Here is an 18,865-nt window from a genome sequence, read left to right on the forward strand (position 1 = left end):
ATGTGGACGTCGAGGGAAATACGGTAGTAGATCATCGGGAAGATGAAGGGGCTCACCGACGCGTTGATCGGCTAGCCTTTGCTCACCAAAAGTGTACCTGAGAACAGCTTGGAACCGAAGATATGAATCTTCTTTCCAGCGGACGGCCTTATGGGTCCAGCGATATCGTTAGCATTCATAGCAAGATGAAAACATGCACATCAAATGAGTTTTCATAAAGAATGAAAGGAAAAATCACTGGGTGGGGCGAGTTTAAAACTTGCCCTAAAGCACCTGGTCCAAATAATTGCACAATACGCTGCATAAAGTGGATCTTTCTACTTATGGTGACACGCACATTAATTTGCTGTGTTAGATGAAAATTATGAAAAACCAGGGCAATCTGATTATTCATGAAACAAAGTACAAGGGCTCAAATACAAAGCTCAAACATAAATACAAAAGCTTAGATAGGGGATATAAGGAAGAAGGGGTATCCATCAACCTTCATGATGTCATACTCCTCGTCGGAGTTGCTGTCCACCTCCTCATTTGCATAGTCCACTTCATCTTTGGAGTCTGTGGAGTATCCCTCAGCAAACACACTTACCCCCGCATGCACCCACTCTAGGTTGTGATATGTAGATATGATGTCAATTTGATACTCAGGGATGTCAAATATTAAACCTTTATAAGGTAACCCACTTCTCCAAGCCGCCAACTGCTGGCTTGAGAAGGTCATCAAAGGTAATCTTTATAGCTCTCTCCAATCTCTCCCCTTTTGCTACCCAAGGTCCTTTACAAATTGCAAGATCAATTTCACTAATTCCCAACGTACACCTTCAATGCGTACATGTGCCCTTCTTGCAGTGAGGTAAAATTTGAGGTGAAAGGTGTGGATTCTCACCTCCTCAACTAATTGAAAGTGAGTTACTAATGAGATGAAATTCAACTCATTTCTAGTGCACAAGAAATTAGCACGCACATGTAAGGTGGAACCAATAATGAATGCACACTTTGATGTGGACACTTTCTCTATTACACATTGAGGGGGGCCATGAGATGGAAGGCCATGCAAAAAACGAGCAATGGTGTATAAACCAAGGCTCCAATTGACTTGCTTAACACACCGCTTTCGCTTGGGACACAAAGATGGAATCCTAAGTTTCCTGGCCCAATACTTGCGAAACTCACTTCTGTCCAAGCGCGTCTTCTTCGTTGAACTTGAAGAAGCCTTGGCACATAATATTGCACAAAAAAATTTTAGTACGAGATATGCAACATTGATAACTTCCTCACAATCACAAACAATCAAAAACAAATGTGCCACTGGAGGTTTTCAAAGCCCTCCTCAGTGGGGGCACCAAAAATGAGGCCCCAAAATGGGAGACGAGAGCAAGCGCACAGTTGGGTTACCTCGGGGCTCGTGCACGCTTGCCAACCCAAGGGGGTCTCTCACTTCATGAATCAATTGGGGGGGGCACCACCTTGTTTTCTAGACAACAAGGAAACTATCTCTTACTCTCTCTCAAGGTTGGAGTCTCACACGAGGTGGAATCCTCACAGTACGCAAACGGCGTAATCACAATACAAAGACCATAAGATGGTGAATGTGCCAAACTCCCGAAGGCTCAAGATCATTGCCACTATGCTAGCTCGAAGCTAACAGGGCTACGAGCACGTGGGTGCGGCGGTTTCACCACCTTATGATCCACACAAACACAAACAACATAAACGTACAAGGGAGAGGTCCTAATCCCGTGCACCCAAATCAAGCATGTGCGGTCTAGTGTCCTCTCGGGCTCAATGCTTTGGCGGGGCTTCGCATGGAAGTTTTCCCCACCCTCACAAGGTCTTGAATGTGCAACAATCACACACACTTAAATAAAATGTGCATGCAAACCACCCTTCCTATCTATGTTTACGTCTCTTCTCAAATCAAAGTCATGCTTGGTTGCAAGGATTTAGGTAATCAATTTACAACCAAAAATTTAGGATTTTAAAGAAAATGAAAAAAAATACCAATTGCGGACACCTTCAGGCACCATTCACATAATCAACATGCTTCACAACTAACATTCTCTAGGGTGGATTATAAACTTCCCGAAAGGCGATTCTCGCTCTCAACGAGTCGTAGACTCGGAGGCTACGCACACGTGGGAGATGCGGTTCCACCCACACAATACATGCACTTCCATACAAAATTTCAGCAACATAACATTGCTCATAAGGCTACACTAGCCTCTCTTTCACACACCATAGACAATTCAACAAAAGAAATCAACCACCAACTTAATTTGATCAATGATTCATATAGCAATTGCACATATGTAGACCACAATGCAAAGAGTGCATAAGCAACATAAGCACAAAAACATAAAATTCACAAAGATTGCGAATAATGCGCAATCAAGCATACCATATTGGAGCTTTGTGGATGGCGAAACGCTTGTGACGAGGCTAGCAACGTGGTACGGGTGCAATTTGTCGGCACAACACCAATTGGTCGAGGAAATTGAGAGGAGATTAGCTACTATAATATGTTTTAATTAAAACCCTAGCTTCCCAGTGGCTTGAGTATTAATTAATAATGATTCACACTCAAAGAAGTAGCTCAATTTGCTCTCAAAGTGACCCAATTTTGCTCAAGAAATCACTCACAAATGCTTACAAAACACTACCAATCCACACTAATTGAGCATAGAGTGGCTCTACAAAAGCACCCTAATTGAGCATACAAAAGCACACAAATCACACCATAGATGGGTTATATTTATAGGTGGAGGGGGGGGGTGGATTTTAATTATTTGGATGCATAGAAGGTGAATTAAAATAGGGGTAATGGTGAGAAGAGGTAAGGCTTTCTATTCTCTGTTTCTTCTTTGGGAGAGAAAGGGATGGCATTTGATTTGATTTAGAGTGTGTGTGTGTGTGTGTGAGAGAAGTCGCTCACATTTGGGAAATACACACATTTCCCTCTAAGATGCCTTTTCCATTTTAGTGTGAGGGTATGTCAAATTGGATGGCAGGGGGGTGGGGTAGGCTAAATTTGAATAGGGGCTTGGACCTTACCTTAAAAGAAATGCAAATGAAAAGAAAGAAACGAAATTGTTTCATTTCTCAACCGTGCAAACTAAAATCCAAGGACACCTTTTGTAAGAGGTGGGCTCATTTGTAAGTGACCTCTTGTGCAAGTCAAAAGAGGTTAGAGGGTGGTCCAATAGAATGCAAGTGTGTGGCTCCTCCAAAAGTGAAGACTCTTCAATTAGCTTACCTCAGCCCATCATGCACTTTGGATACACATTAGGGAAAAACGGAGCTCATTTTGGGGCCCTGTAAGAAATTCACTATTTTTCGATTTATTTCTCTCCTAAAAGATCTCAAAAATAATAAAATATGGAAACGTGGCTCAGAACTGTCAGAGGAACCACTGAACTGTCAGTTCAGAAAAGAATAAGATAATCTTTTGTCTAACTAACACGATTTTGCATTAAATATCTCCTTAATTTTTTTTGTTTCTCGAAGATTTCGCATCTCTTTTGACGACGTGTGCAGGCCTCTCATAAAGAATCCATCACTGAACTTAATGATTGTATGGATACCGCCACACTTCCACAATTCATGTTACAAAAAGACTATGAGATTGAGAAGCCAACTTTGCAACCTCAGAAGCACAAAAATGGCCGATACTAGTGAAGTACAATCTCAGAAGAAGCGATTATATCATCTTCACATCGACTTAGAAGAACAATATGCTCCAGCACAAAAAAGACGAAAGGTTACGGTGCTAAATGCTCAACAACGGGAAAATATGAGAAGAGAAGGGCTCCAACATATTGACTTATGGTGTGATGGAAGTATATATCCAAAATGTCCAGTACAAAACTCTACACCTCCATTTGTCAATCCAACCACACTATTGAGGTTTGCGGGCGATGGACAAAATGGACTTCTTGGTTATATTTCAGCACAGTCTGCATTTGCAGAAACATATAAAACAATGTACCTACAAGAAAAGGGAGCCAGGATTCAAGAGATAGCTATTCGTGCAAAATTGGAGCAGCAGTTGCAGAATGAAATTGAGGAACATTCAAAGAGTAAAAAAGAGTTAACAAGATCAAGAAGGAAGAGAACCATGCTTGGAGACAGACAACGAAGTAGGAAGATTAAAAACATTGCAAATTTGAAGGCTGGAACTGGTGGGATGCAAGCGAAGAATTCAGGAAGCAAGGTTAGTTTGCAATTTTTTATTTTTTAAACTCAAAAATACTCTCAAATGACTATGTATTTTGTCCATTAATGCAAAACAGGATTGGAAGTGTTGAATAATATAGGCATATTGTGTTGTTACTATATTGTTACTATAGGAAATTATTGGAGCCTGCAAAAGAAAATATGGATCCCGACCTTCTTCCAGTTAAACAAATGAAAGGATTGCTTTCTTGTGGTGTAGCAAAAGGTTTGATTGAAGAAAAAAAATACAAAACAATCAAACGCAATGTTGTAGAGGACTTTATATCCAATAATCAAGTTGATGGTACTACAATCCAAGAGGCTCTTGATGTTAGTGGAGTTAGCAGGAAGGGATATAGTTCAATTTTCCATGCGATATCCTCAACTTTGAGAGATCAAAGGATTAAACGAGTTTTACTGCCAAATCCAGCAACAATGTGGAAGATAAGAGGTCATTTGAATGAAAGTATAGATGAGTTTATTGGACCATATATCCATATTGAAGATATATTTCATGGTGCTAAAGGAACCACTGTGTATGACCCTTGGAACAATATATTTGTAGATCTACAACAACTTCAAAGAAGAATGGTCGAGTTTTATGGAATAACATTTGAAGAGTGCAAAGGCATTTTGAAATTTGTTATCAAACTGGATGAGTGTGAGGTTATAAAGGAAAAGAAAATGGAAAGGATTACTATCACATTGATGAATGGAGCACTTGATACATCATTGAATGAAGCGAGTTCGAAGTATTTTAGTGTGCAGTCGGAGAAACACATATGGTGGTTGGGCTCATTCCAGGTATGATCATTTTTTATTTCGTACTTGATTTTAGTCAATGTTTTCAAATCTTTTATAGTAAGACTTTTGTTTTGTATAATCACAGGTAAAGACAGAAGACCATGAAACACTAGATTGGGTGTTTCACCACACGGAAATACCAAGAATAATTAAAAGACAGGTGCAAGGAGAGAATCTCCATGTTGCAGGAAAAGGTGATTTTCAAGTAGAGTGGCACATGGCGGGGGATCTTAAAACACTTAAGTGCATGTATAACGTTAGTAAAGGAGGTAACTCAAAGTCTCCTTGTCTTTACTGCAAAGAATCAGCGCAAGTAATGGATTCTAAATGGTGGAAGAGAGCACCTAATAGAGATAAAGTTGACCCTGACTTCAAGGCCATTCTTGACATTCCACTATGTAATGTTCACATAAGCACATTGCATGCTCTATGTCGAATTATTGAGAAATTGGTATTTTTGTATATTGGATTTGCTTGGAAACTCCGTCCCGAAAGAAATAGAAAGGATGCTCTTCATGCATTGGAAAAAGTGTTATCCGATATAGGTCTGCATGGAGGTGATGTTCATATCACAAAGGATTTTAAAAAGTCTAGCAATGGCAAGGAGGTACCAATCAAGCCCTCTATTGGTGGTGTTAAGGCAAGAAGATTCTTGTCTCGACCCAAACACAATAGTAAGCAAGTAAGGCAAGGTAAAACAGTTTCAAGGATTAGTTATGGATTGTGGAAGCAAGTCCATAATGCCGTGAAAGATCATGAGGCAGATGGGGAAGCACGAAATGTGAAGGCAGAGGTGTGGAGGTCTCTTGATCAACTCTTCATGTTCTGTGACAATGTAACATGGACAAAGAGTGATTACAAGAACTTTGAAGAGGCAATAAAACATTTTGGGAAGTCAATGAAAGACGCATGGACAGCCTGCAATATAACTCACTACATGGTAAAGTGATGTCTTCTTCTTTTACTTAAGTGTGATCCTCTTTTCTTTTATAACTTACTATGCATTCTTATGTCTTTGTGAAAACAGCATATTATCTACAACCACCTTCCCTATTTTGTCAAAAAGTATGGATGCCCAGCAATTTGGTCTACCCAAGGCATGGAGAAGTCTCACTACATGGCACGTAATGCATTTTTCAGACACACACAACACTATGGAGGGAGTCAAAAGGCAAATAGTCTGAAGGAAGTCTTCCAATGGTTTTACCGAGGCATTCTACAAAGGCTGCATGCTAAAAGAAAAGTTGCTAGCTCCAAAGTCAAGCTTGCTTTTATTCTAGCCCAAAAGCAAAGACGAAGACAAACTTTGGACAATTCAATGGCAGCAGAGAGACATAGACAATGGAGGGATTCGAAGATATTTAGAAACCATAAATGGACAAGTAAACATGAATAGCAGTTTGTAACTTATTGGTATTATGTCCACATGTTTTCAAACTCAATCAATAGATTTTTATTCTGTGGAACAAGTGACTCTTGGTGTAATGCCTATATGTTTTGAGACTCTATCAAAAGTAAGTCTTTTGTGAAACATGTGATCTATATTAACAAGCATCAATACATCCATATATTAACACACAAAAAATTCAATCAATACTACTTAATTATGCTAGACATACTGTTGATCCTTACCAATAAAATACTGAGTGTCAAACACTTTTAGAAGCTTTTGAGTGTGGGAAGAGTACTGAAGTGTCGTACAATGATGGGACAAATGCAAAAGGGTACTGATCGTCCGTACGGACAAGGAACTGATGAGGATCAAAGACTTTGTACAAATCAGTTCAACTTCAACATAATGTTTGTGCTATATTTGATGACTAAATCCTATTACTCCCAAGGCTTGCGAGTCGGAACTCTCTTTTTGAACTTGATTGGACTCTTTTTCTTCCTTATTGGCTTGATGTCGACTTTCTGTTTATCAATGCTTGCCTCTGTTGCTTGTCTGAGAGGGGTATCCTTGTCTTCAGCTATCTCCACGTGTTCTTCTTCTTGGATTGTGTGGCCTGATGCAATCATGGGTGGCTCTCGGAACCTTATGAGCTTGTGTTTTCCATAGCCCTCTAGACATTTGGGCTCCTTAACACCACATGCTAATGCATAAGAAGTGTAAGACAAAAAGTAAGAGGCCCTAGAGGCCTGCTTATTCACATAATCCCCAAATATATCTATGGCGGACAACCTCTCTATTAAAATGATCTTTTCCTTTTGCCATGGAAGATCATGTCCACCTAATACCCTAGACAAACATTTAAAGAAGTAAACAATGGCTTCTCCATTGTTGCTCAACTGCCTATGGTAAATCAAGATCTTAGCACTACCTAGATCATGAATATAATGAGCTAGGCTTGACATTTTGCCAAACCCAGCTGGCCTGCTTCCACTTGATCTCTGGAGGAATGTGTCATCCTCAATTTGTAGCTGCCATGTATCAAAAGATTATAGTGAGACAATGATACATAACTACAAAACATTTAAACACAACATAAAGTATTTGATTTGAAGTAATAATATCATACCCTCTCATTTTCATCAGCAACAAGAAGTTCATCTTTCCAAAGATTTATTCCTCTCCCCTCCAGTCCAGCCTCTTCTTTAAGTTTTTCCTTATGAAGTGATGAGAGATTCATAGCTTCCTGGGTGAGCTGGAAGGCAGCTTCATCTGGCTCTTGGAAACTTTCAGCCTCTTTGAAACAAATAGTTAGGGCCTCTGCAGGATCAAAGGTTGTTTCCAAAGCTAGCAGTGAATGGTCATCCTCTATGCCAACCTCCTTGTCAAGCCTTGAAGCCTGGGCAATAAGGGAAATGGCATAGTCCTCCCTCAAATTGAACATACACTCTATATCATGGAGGAAAACATAATCTTTACCACCAATCAAGACACCTGGAAGCATGGGCACTACATAGTTGCTGCTCTGAACATCAAAGTCTTCAACTGGCTGTGCTGCCCTAAGAGTCTCAGTCCTTAGTTGAACAAGGTCAAGAGCAGCCACTTGCAGCCCCTCATCCTCGAGGTTGACATCTTCTTCCTGCTCTGCTATATCTGTTGCCATAGGAATATCCTCTTTTACCTCTGCCACAGATATATCTTCTTCTTCAGTCTCCTGCCCTTGCTCTTCTAGAGATTGCTGTTGAAAGACAATGTACATAAGGAATGCCATGTTTTCCTCAAGCACTCTACACTTTCTGGTGTGCAAGTTACAACTGAATTTATATTCCTCAGGCAGGCTGCCAAACCTTCTATTCACATGATACCTCAGCTTCTCAATGGAGACAATATGATTTAAATGCACAAAAACCTTTTCACCTTCCACAATCCTTCCTGCCTCTGTCAGTTGTTTGAAGGTGTCCCAATGGTCTGAAAGGAAATCTCTGTGATGGTCCAAAAGAGAGCTCATAGTGAACTCCCTGTTGAAAATACTGTGGTATATGTGGAAGTTCCTTTGAGCCTTGCACTTGTGAAGAAAGTCAAATAGGAGCAAATCTGGAGATTTGTCCTCTTCTGGTTCCCTTTGTTTTGAAAGGGAAGACTCACCTTTCTGCTCTAGTCTCTTGCTTTTGCCTGAAGCAAAATTTATATAACATGAATTCTATATGCTCACATATGCAATCAGATAAAGTATAGGATATCACCAAACAAAACTCTTCATCAGTACACATGAATCACCTGGTGATTGCTGTGGTCTGAGTATAGCAGCAGAGAAGTCCAACTTCCTCTTGAAAGGAGGGGCCTGAGGATCAACTGTTCCAAAGCAGAAACATTTCTCATCATCAAGAAAGACATCTCCATGGACATAGAAAGCAAAACAATGAGCAAACAGTAAAAACCAGAAGAGACACAAGACTTTGCAACAAAACGCGATGCAGACCCATTTGAAAAATGTAAAGTGCTCTCCTCGCATTTTGTTGCAAATTCTGAATTTCTACTGACATCCATTTTTCCAATCAAATGTTAGGGATATCTCACAATGTTCAGGACAGTAAATGATGCAAGGAGGAATTCCCCAGTGCAAAAGAGATTAAAAGAAGGAGAAAAAATAAAAACCAAAACAAATATCAGAATTTGCAGCAAAACGCGATTTGGAGCATTTGGAAAACATAAACCTCTCTAATCGCATTTTGTTGCAAAATTCTAAATCCTACTCATATCCATCTCTAATCAAATCCTAGGGTGATCTGCCAGATTTCTAGGCACTGAGATTTAAGAATTCTACAGATGGAAGAAATATATGTCAGAAAACATTGGAAATGGTATAGATCTCTGACCTTTCTTTTCCTCTTCCATACTGATGGAATAGCCTTGGAGATTGTCCTGCTCTCTTCCAAAACTGAGCTGTAGCACTGGTAACCTGGAGATCTGGTAATGGTAGTAGTCTTCAGACAGGTTGCAGAGTGGATGGAGTGTGTTGGGTAGAAAGTGGTCAAAGTGGGAGAGAAGAGGATGATGGGAGGGTGCTGGCAGGGATGGAATACGGGGAGGGAAAAGTGTTAATGGATCTAATTATGAAATCATGATTGGCACAAGTTCCAAGGCAAAAAGTGACCCACAAATTTCAAATCCCAAAAGATTTGGTGGGACCCACACGTGTTAAAAAACGACTATATCTCACACGTGTGGTATTAATAACTCCATTATTTGTATTTTGTAATAATCTACTCTCCTAACTCAGTTCTCTTGCATCTCTACCTCCCTACTCCACACCATCAGCATCCAGACCAGCAGCAGCAGAGGTTCACACCCAGCACAGGATACTCATCATCAGCACAGAACACTTGCAGATAGCTTCCAGGTTAGTAAGAAAATCTTTTTCCTCTCCTTCTTGTTTAATAGTATATTAGGGTAAGGAATTGATTGATGTGATGTAGGTTACATATTATGATAAATATTATATGCATTTTTTAGATTTTCTCCACTGCTTGTAGAAGCAGGAAGACTTTTTATTTGGCCCTGTTGAATGAGAGTTTGATCACTTCTTGATGTCCATAGGCTCAATCTATGTTGCACCAAGCTGCATACACACTGAAATGACTAAAGGCATGCTGAAGTATGTTGTCTCTAGAATTTGCAGCAAAACGCGAGGAGAGGATTTTAGAAATCTCAAGATTATGCAAATCGCATTTTGTTGCAGATTTTAAAATGTTTCTTTATCCACCCATTTCAGGCCTGCATAGTTCTTCTATAAACACAATACATATTGTTTGTAGTTGGAAAGATAGAGAATTCATCATATGAATGTAAAAGCATGTTGTTTCAAGCATTTGCAGAAAAACGCGATTCTGAGCTGTTACAAATTTCAAATCTTCATAATCGCCTTTTGTTGCAAATTGTTCAATTTTACTTCATCCAAGTTGTCATCACCTTCTTTAATCATTCTATGTTCTCCATGTTTCTTATCTTTTACTATTGCTTTGTATGGACCTTTTCAGAGTGATGGCAAGAACCAAGGCAACTGCAAGGAGGTCTGGCAAGGGGCCAGGGCTTGCAGCAGCAGCTGGGGCTGATGTCAAGGAATCTAGTGTGCCTACAAAAGGAAGAGTTGCACATGGCAGGAAGGGGAAGCCAATGAGCATGCTACAGCAAAAGTCCAAGAGGTTAAAGCATTCTGCTGGTGTGCTAAAGGAGATCAGGAAACAGCAAAAAGCTATAGGCTTTGCAATCCCCAAGGCACCTTTTCAGAGGCTAGTGAGAGAAATCTGTGATAGCTGGCACCTTGGTTTCAGGTGGAACAGGACTGCCATTCTTTCCTTACAGGAAATGGCAGAGGATTACCTGGAGAAGTACTTTGAAGATGCAATGCTTGTAGCAGCCCATGCTCACAGGGTAACTCTGATGGCCAAGGACTTCAACACATTGTCCAGAGTGAGGTGGAGGTATGACAAGCTGGTCCATCCTGTGGAATGGCAGGACATTAAAATGAGGGACATATTATTAATTCCACCTACAAGGAAATTGAAGGCAGACAAGGTGAAGGTTGTTGAAGTGACCCACTCAATGAGCACCAGAGGGAAAGCTGCTTATGAGGAGTCACTGAAGCAGCAAATAGAGGAATCCAAGTCTGCTATAAATGTGGAGACTGTACAGATGGAGCTACAGATACAGAGAAGGTTGCAGGAGCTGGGCCCTAACATAGTTGTCCATATTGAAGATGATTTTTCAGAGAATAATTTTGACTTGACAAGAGCATGCTTGGCAGCATTGGCTCATAAGAATGAGTATTGCTCAGATACTATCATTCTTGCAATGCTCTAGTAAGTGTCTTTTATTTTACATTTGTTTGCAAAACAATCCTTATTGTACCTCCTCCCTTACACCTTACCTTAATTATTGTTTTGTCCAATGTAGCATGATGAGAAGCTGGCTGAACCATGCTGTACAGCATACAGTTTATATTATTGATCCTGCAATTTCCTTCAAGTTAAGAGATCCAAAGGAAACTCCCATGGATATTTCCAATTGGTTCAGACACTGTGATTTTGATCATGTTGATATTTTGCTACTTCCATACCATAACAAGTATGTGTGTGGCTGCTTCTTTTGGGATTTTCCTTCAAGATTGAGTACTCTTGTAGCCTTTGATTTCTTAATGCTTTTTTCCTTATGCAGTGACCACTGGAGCTTTGCTTCTATTGACATCCAGCAGAAGCAATGCTTTTTATTCAACTCTCTTAGAAACACACACAGAGAGGTTAAATTGTAAGTGGTTTGTGTGCTATTTTTAACTTTAAACTTCATTATTTGGATTTAATGCACACTAACTGAATTATATGTATTGCAGTTGTATTAGAAGACTTCTAGATGCATTGGATCAGTGTCCTCCTAATGTCAATCTTTTGGATTCAATAGAGCCAATAGATTTAGAGGTAGAAAGTTGCTCCCTCTACTGATGTCTATTTCATGCTATGCCTTTGAACTTATTGAATAATTTTATTTTGTTCAGACATTAACAGTTTCTAACATATCTTTCCAACTATCCAGACACCACAACAAGATGATTCAAGTAGCTGTGGCTGGAGAGTGCTGATTAGTGCCAAATATATACTTTCAAGCTATTTTGAGATAGGACAGCCAGAGCTTGTAAGAAAAAATAATTTTCATTTAGCTTCAAAAAATTTGATATTGGTACAAAGTGTTCTAAATCATCATATCTCATTGCAGATGAGAGAAGATAGCTTCAACTCGAGCTACGTGTATAGTTTCAGAGCTGATATAATTTGGAAGTTTTTGAAGTATGCCTTCCCCAAACCTATTGTACCAGCTACTGTCGAGTTAGGTGAGAGCTCTAAAGTCCGAGAAGGTGTCATACACCTTGATGACACAGATGATGCAAATGTGGTGCCACAAGAACAAGGACCTAGTGCTGATGAGGAGAAGCCACAAGAACAAGGACCTGTTGTGCTGCTGATGTTATTGAGGAAATGATGGAGCAACAGCAAACAGATGCTCCAAGGATAGTAGAGGAGACAATGGAGCAGCACCAAGAGACTGTACACGACAAGATGGAGCAACAGAAAGTAGATTCTCCAAATAAAGATGATACGGTGAGGTTGGACCATGTAGAGCAGCCTCTAGATCAACCTGTAGATAAATAGAAAATTGTTGTCAAGAATATGTTCTACATATGTAATTAAACACTTCTGTACAGAATTTTACATTTTTGAATATAATACCTTTGTTTATGGAGTCTGTGTTATCTCAATTTTAAAATTTTCAATGTCTTTGCATTTTATTGATCTCTCTCTTCTTTTGAGCACCTGCAAAAAAGCAATATGAAACAATAGGGTAAAGTAAACTAATAGCAGTGCTTAATGAGACTAGGATAAGTCACATGGTATACCTTCTTATTGTTGTAGATAAATAAAAAGTCCTTTGAAATAGAACCTTCTGTCTCAAATAGAATGTCATTGCGCAATTGAGCTAGGGAGCAGCATTGTCTTAATGTGATATTGACTAGCACATCACCATTCTCAACAACATCAATATCAAGAAGTTTATTTTCTGCACCAAAAGAATCTTCATCTTGATCCATAGGGACTAGTTTTGTACCTAGCATTCGACTGCGCTTATAATAAAAAGAAAAAATGAAATTTTGTGATGCAACCATGTACTTCAGTTGCATAGAAGGTTGGACAACCTCACAAAACACTGAACTACATGTCTTCTTATCCCAACCTTTATCCAAAAATTGTGGCATGCATGCCAGACTTGTTGCTTTAACTGTGAACATTGTTTTTGAAACCTTCACTGGAAAGGTATTAAACAAGTCTACAAAAACTGTGAGAGGCATGCACAAAGAAATTTTTATTATCCTTGTGGCAATATTGGGCCTAAGAGCTTGCTGTACTTCTTTGAAAAGCTTGGCTCTGTATGCCTCTGTAACACTAAAATGTGGGAGAGGCCAATCCACTGAATTCCATGCTGGAAGGTCTTGTTTTCTTAACACACCATGTGTGTTTGCATTGTCCAGCAACAACTGATAAAAATGATCAGTAAAAAATATACCGGATTGAGCTAGCTCTGTTGCACATCGACCTTCGTATTGTTGTTCTCCTATCGATCCATGCAAAACATCTATAAATCCCAGAATACAATCGATGTTTTGCCATGTCTCATACGATGAAGGGTATAAATCTGAAATAAAATATCACAAGAATATCAATAAGCAAAGAAAGAAAGCTTTGTCTTAAAAATCCATGCACCTCATAAAGAACCAAACCACAATAGAAAAATATACAATTAGGCCTGTGTTGCGGAAGATCATTTGGATAGTCTCGCAAGACAAGTTCTTTATGCATGTACACATGCTGAATCAAAACTTCTTTCACCGATATCTTTCCTCTGGTGATTTTAAAATCTCGTACTCTTCCCTTCCATGATGCCAAGAAAATATTTTTTGTCTGGGGTCTCTTTCTTTTACTAGGTTGCATGAGCACCCATGCTCCTTTCGAAACAGTAAACCTTTCCCAAGTTCCTTCCGTTTTGACTGTACTTGAATTCTCTACCGAAGAAATAGAAGAAGCAGGTCGACGGGGTAAGGATGTGTGGTATAATTCTGCCTTCATAGCATTATCATCCACAGAACGTCTTCCACAAGAACGACCATAGTTTTTATTCACCATGGATACCTTGTGAATCTGTAACCACAGCAAAGTAATGTAAACAAGATAACAAAGTGAAGTTTCAAGAAAGAGAAAGTAGGCAGACAGATAGTTGACAAGAAACATCTTACTCTAAGCCAAACTGGATCAAGGGAGCAGTTTTGGAAAAGAAGAGGTTACTGCACAATGAGGTAGTGGTGTAGAATGGTAGACCTTTCGAAGGAAAGGCAGCACAACAATTCAAAGTTCAAAGGGAGGTGGAAGCGTGAAGGCTCTTGTCAAAGAAAATGTCAGACTAGATTCTATCTTCATGTCCAAAGATCTTGTGAGAATAAAAAACCAATCTCCACATTAATGTAGCACGCTTGTACCTACATAAAATATTGTTTCTTTTATCTATTTTCTTTTATTTTTGTGAATTTCCAACGTTACGTTGGCCCTCTGTTCATTGGTTGAGAGCTTATTTTTCCAAACCGTAAAAGGCCCCAAAATGAGCTCCCTTTTTCCCTAATGTTGGGAAAGTGGAGTAGAGAGAGAAAAGGTGACCAAATCAGCTAGAGAGAGGGCACTTCAAAAATGCACATTTTTGAAAAGGGGGTCCTCCTGCCTACATCATCACTTTTGGCCCTTCATTTGACTTTTGCCATTTGCCCTTTGCTTTACCTTACCATTTGATTTCATTTTGTTCTCTTTGCACCTTACCCACATGCTTGATTTATTCATACACTTACTATTTGCTTTCTACTGCTCCACAACTTCACCTTTTATGTCATTTTGCTTTACTTTGCCATGTCCCACAAGCCTTGGATTTTTCCTCCCTTAACTTTCACTTACCTTTTGAAAAAACCATGCCACATGTAATTGACATTCACCTTAACCATGCCACCTAGGATGGGGGCATTCCCACCTTGCTTTCCACTTGAGAATAGCTTTCTTCTTCCTCTTAGGAGAACCTAGTTCCCGCTCCTTATTATTAATAGCTCTTTATGCTGCATATGGTCAGCCTTATTTCGAAAACACCTGTACAAAATATACATAAATCCCTTGATAAAAGCTGAATTGATGGGTGTGATTTACCCCCATCAGTGGCATGTTGTACCAAATTACGACAACAGCATGAGCTTCTACAAGCAAGGCATAACAAGCCTTTCTAGTTTTGATGGGGGGCAAGGGGTTGCCAACCTAAAGAGGGGGGTCAGGTCAGCACCCCTGTTGCACCTAGCTCGGTGTGTGGAGCCTTGTCTGCAGAATCTCATGATGTTGAACAATATAGGGAAACATAAGGGCAAGTTGCTCGAGCCAGTAGCCCCAGCTTACACACCTAGTTCGGTATGCAGAGCATCATCTATAGTAGCTCGTGTGTTGGGGTGTAAAGCCCAATGTGCTAGTCCAACCATATTAGGCAATCGAACACTAACACTGACTTATTCTTTGTATTATATAATAATAAGAACTCACAAACCCCACAAAAACCTCGTTGAGAATTTCGAATCCCTAATGGGGCCTGCCAGGGATTTTATTTTCTTAGTAGGGCCCACATGGGATTGTCATGAACCCTAGCAGGATACATTTTATATATATGTATGGGCAGTCTAGGAAATTTGTGTGAAGTGGAGAGATCTGCTGCCTGCAACCTTCTTCTTGCAAGTATTGAGAGAGAGAGAGAGAGAGAGAGAGAGAGAGAGAGAGAGTGAGGGTGTCTACAAGGTTGTGTTGGTAGGGGCACACCATTGTAATGTGCCACCGATGTGCATTATTTTCCACATCAATTGTTGGTTTGCATGTGTAAGGCCATGTGCAAGACATGTGGTGCTTATCTTTGGACACTCGGTTGATAACTGGCAAGTAAGTGTCATTTGATAAGTAATGGCTCGTCATTTTGGTACTCATTCAAAAATGTGACAAGCAAATATTACCTTGGTGATAGTATCTTCACTCATCCTTGTTCAATTGTATGGGCATTTGGTCAATAAGACGGCTTCACTTTCTCATTGACTTAAATTTAGTCGACACTTTGTCAATAACACAGCTATACAGTGTCATCTATTGGATGTATTTTTGTTATATGCATAATATGCAACTCATCGGTAATGTGGTATTGCTAAATGGTGTCATATTTTTGTTTTGTTGTATATGGCACTTACACCTGATAGCATGGCCTACATAGTGTTATATTTTTCTTTACAAGTGAGACACTTGATCGATAATGTGGCTGTATAGTGTCTGTCTCACTTGAGTGTTGTTTGTTAAATTAAGTGAAAAATATATGCTTGAGTGTATATGTAGATTTTAAATTTTATATATATATATATATATATATATATATATATATATAGAGAGAGAGAGAGAGAGAGAGAGAGAGAGTGTACATGCATATATATATATACAGAGAGAGAGAGAGTGTACATGCATATATATATATATGCATGTACACTCTCTGTATATATATATATGCATGTACACTCTCTCTCTCTCTGTATATATATATATGCATGTACACTCTCTCTCTCTGTATATATATATATATACTTCTATTGGTCTTGAGATAATGAATGGATGTGGTTTCTTCCATACCATTGTGGCAAGGTATTTTGCAACCACCTTTTTGCACCAATTTTAGCACTTAGGCACTTTTTTTGCACCTGCATTCTCACCTTACACTAGTATACGATCACTCTTTTGCACACTTTTTCTAAGCCTGATCATTGAGCTGGTAGAGTTGGTAGTCATTTCCCATGGGTATCAGGTAAGGGAGTGCATTCATATGCAACTGTATGGGGCCTTAGGCTAGGTACATGAATATATTTTCCTAAATATTTGTGTGGGGGTGGGTAGGGACCACCCCAGTTTGGATGGGACGGGTGGGCTCGATCTATCAGTGTACAGGTTTGATTTATTCTAACCTGGAGTATTATTATTTTGTTGATTTCTTGTCTAATGTGGGTAAGTAATCTTATTTGGGTTGGGCTGCTCATCTAGGTGTATGTATATGTATACATTCAACATGGCTTCTGTTAGCGGATCGCCGCGACGGACGTCCAATAGCATAGTGTTTCACACTAACACAAATATCAATGCGAGGAAGCGACCCACTCCAGTTATGCTGGCTGCGCAAGGAGCAATGGGAAGTTTAGCCAAGTCGGCTGCACTAGAAGTTTCTTCTCAAAATCTTCCCATGTCCTGCGTCTTCGTACAGGGCAGAAAGTCGGATCTACTCGCAGATTGCGAGGTGCCCTTGCGTACCCGCTTTTGCTTTGTGGGTACTTCCTGAACCATCCTAGCCTCCAAGCCGGTTGGTTTTGCATATTCTCACGGCTCTGCCATTGCTCTAAGTTGATTGGGTGGTATCCCCCAACCTCTTTGTCTGTGCAGAGTGGCTGTAGGCTTTCCTTTGTCTTTAAATATTCATGCTTCAGGACAGGAAACGGGAGCGTGGGCCTATTATATGCCTTTGACGCATCACCTGCTTTTGGGAAGCAGATGGACGCACTGTGTAATATCTTTTTCTCCCAGTGCATGCACTCTTTCTGGATAGGCTCCAGGCTTTCTGTGATAAGCGCTGAGAGCTCTATCTCTGCCTGGATCAACTGGGCCCATTCATCAGGTTTTGACGCCTCAGAAGACCCGGCCTCTTCGGTCTCTTGTACAGCTTTTGCTTCAAAAGAAAACTCTGTGTCCTCAACGGGACCTTCCTATGGTGGCACCCCTATCTGTAATTGCTCTTTAAGTACTGCTGCCCTCTGAGCTTCCTCCAGCTTGGCTTGTAATGCTTTGACTTGGCTTTGAAGTTCTTGTTCCTTCTGCAAAAATAGGTTTGTAATTAGGCCAAGCTGGCGGTCTTTTTCTTTGAGTAGTTCTGTGAGTGCATGGTGCTCTTTTTGTATGGCTTCATCGGAAGTGGACGGTTTGACGCTGCTAAGTATTGGGTTGGATAGTAATGCGTCCAATTCTTCCTCCGCCGCTGTCCTCCTCTTGTTAGCTGCCTGTAGGGCTATCTTCATTTGCTCATTCTGAAGCCTCTGCAGCGCCAGCTCCCCTCTGCTCTCTTCCAGCTCCTTCTCAGCCTTGATATATCTTTGCTGGGCCTGGTTCAGCCTCTCGTTGAGCTCTCCACTTCTCTTTTGTTTAGCCTCATAAAGGCTTTCTTTTAATGCTTCTCTCATAAGCAGATCTTCTATGTATTGTAGTTGCTTTATGTTGGTTTGTTGTTGTGTAAGAGATATCTCCATGAGGTTGTCAAATTTTACATTCCGTTCCTCATTGACTTTGTCAATCTTCTGCATGGCTTTTAGCATTGTGTTGAGGTGGTTTCTTATCTCATCTTCATCCTCACTGCTATCCTCTTCTTGCACCTCTCTTGTTTGTGAGCCGCCTGGAGTCAGCGAGCTCATGCCAGCGTTATGCTGCATCAATTCTTGGCCCTCTTCTTGAGTTATTCCTTTGCCTTTAGCTTCCCTTCTTTCTGCTGCTTCTTCAGCCTTCTCCTCATCCTCTTCTATTTCTATGGGTTTGTCTTTCATGTGCCCTTCTTCTTGCAAGGTCTTCTTTGTGAGTAGAATCACAGGTGGGTGCTCTACCACCATGGCTTCTCCTGTGCTTTTAGCCTTCCTTCTGAGCACAAACTGCTCTTTTTCTGTATCTTTCTCAGCCTCCCTTGCATCTTCTTTGAGCTCCTTCATCTCAAGCTCCTTGGCTTGCTCTCTTCAGCTTTCTTTTCAGTCTCCTTTGCCGCTTCCGTTTCTGGTTCTTTGGT

At 40.2% G+C, this 18,865-nt stretch overlaps 1 protein-coding gene and 1 long non-coding RNA gene across 4 annotated transcripts; one reads left to right on the forward strand and one right to left on the reverse strand.

Moving 5' to 3' along the window:
• Window positions 1-824: 824 nt before the first annotated feature.
• Window positions 825-12,378, forward strand: LOC147625132 (uncharacterized). Its single transcript, XM_086817944.1, has 5 exons — window positions 825-853; window positions 11,793-11,877; window positions 11,993-12,091; window positions 12,173-12,340; window positions 12,373-12,378. The coding sequence occupies exons 1-5, from the start codon at window positions 825-827 to the stop codon at window positions 12,376-12,378; spliced, it is 387 nt and encodes a 128-aa protein (XP_086674070.1).
• Window positions 12,379-12,466: 88 nt separating this feature from the next.
• On the reverse strand, window positions 12,467-14,349 carry LOC147625133 (uncharacterized). Of its 3 annotated transcripts, XR_015268930.1 has the most exons (4): window positions 13,517-14,349; window positions 12,852-12,964; window positions 12,685-12,768; window positions 12,467-12,592 (listed from the first exon to the last, which is right to left on the reverse strand). It is a non-coding gene; the product is annotated as an uncharacterized LOC147625133 (long non-coding RNA). The 3 variants fall into 3 exon arrangements; XR_015268928.1 differs by having other exon boundaries at window positions 12,685-12,964; XR_015268929.1 differs by lacking the exon at window positions 13,517-14,349 and having other exon boundaries at window positions 12,852-13,034.
• Window positions 14,350-18,865: the final 4,516 nt, after the last annotated feature.

Source organism: Cibotium barometz, chromosome 24 (genome assembly GCF_041138505.1).
Source record: "Cibotium barometz isolate CiBa-2024 chromosome 24, ASM4113850v1, whole genome shotgun sequence".
Classification (NCBI taxonomy): domain Eukaryota; kingdom Viridiplantae; phylum Streptophyta; class Polypodiopsida; order Cyatheales; family Cibotiaceae; genus Cibotium; species Cibotium barometz.

Coding starts and splice junctions, on each gene's coding strand:
- LOC147625132 (XM_086817944.1), top strand. CDS start 825: ATGCGTACATGTGCCCTTCTTGCAGTGAG. Junction 11,878..11,992: donor TAGAGCCAATAGATTTAGAG/GTAGAAAGTTGC, acceptor CCAACTATCCAG/ACACCACAACAAGATGATTC. Junction 12,092..12,172: donor AGATAGGACAGCCAGAGCTT/GTAAGAAAAAAT, acceptor ATCTCATTGCAG/ATGAGAGAAGATAGCTTCAA.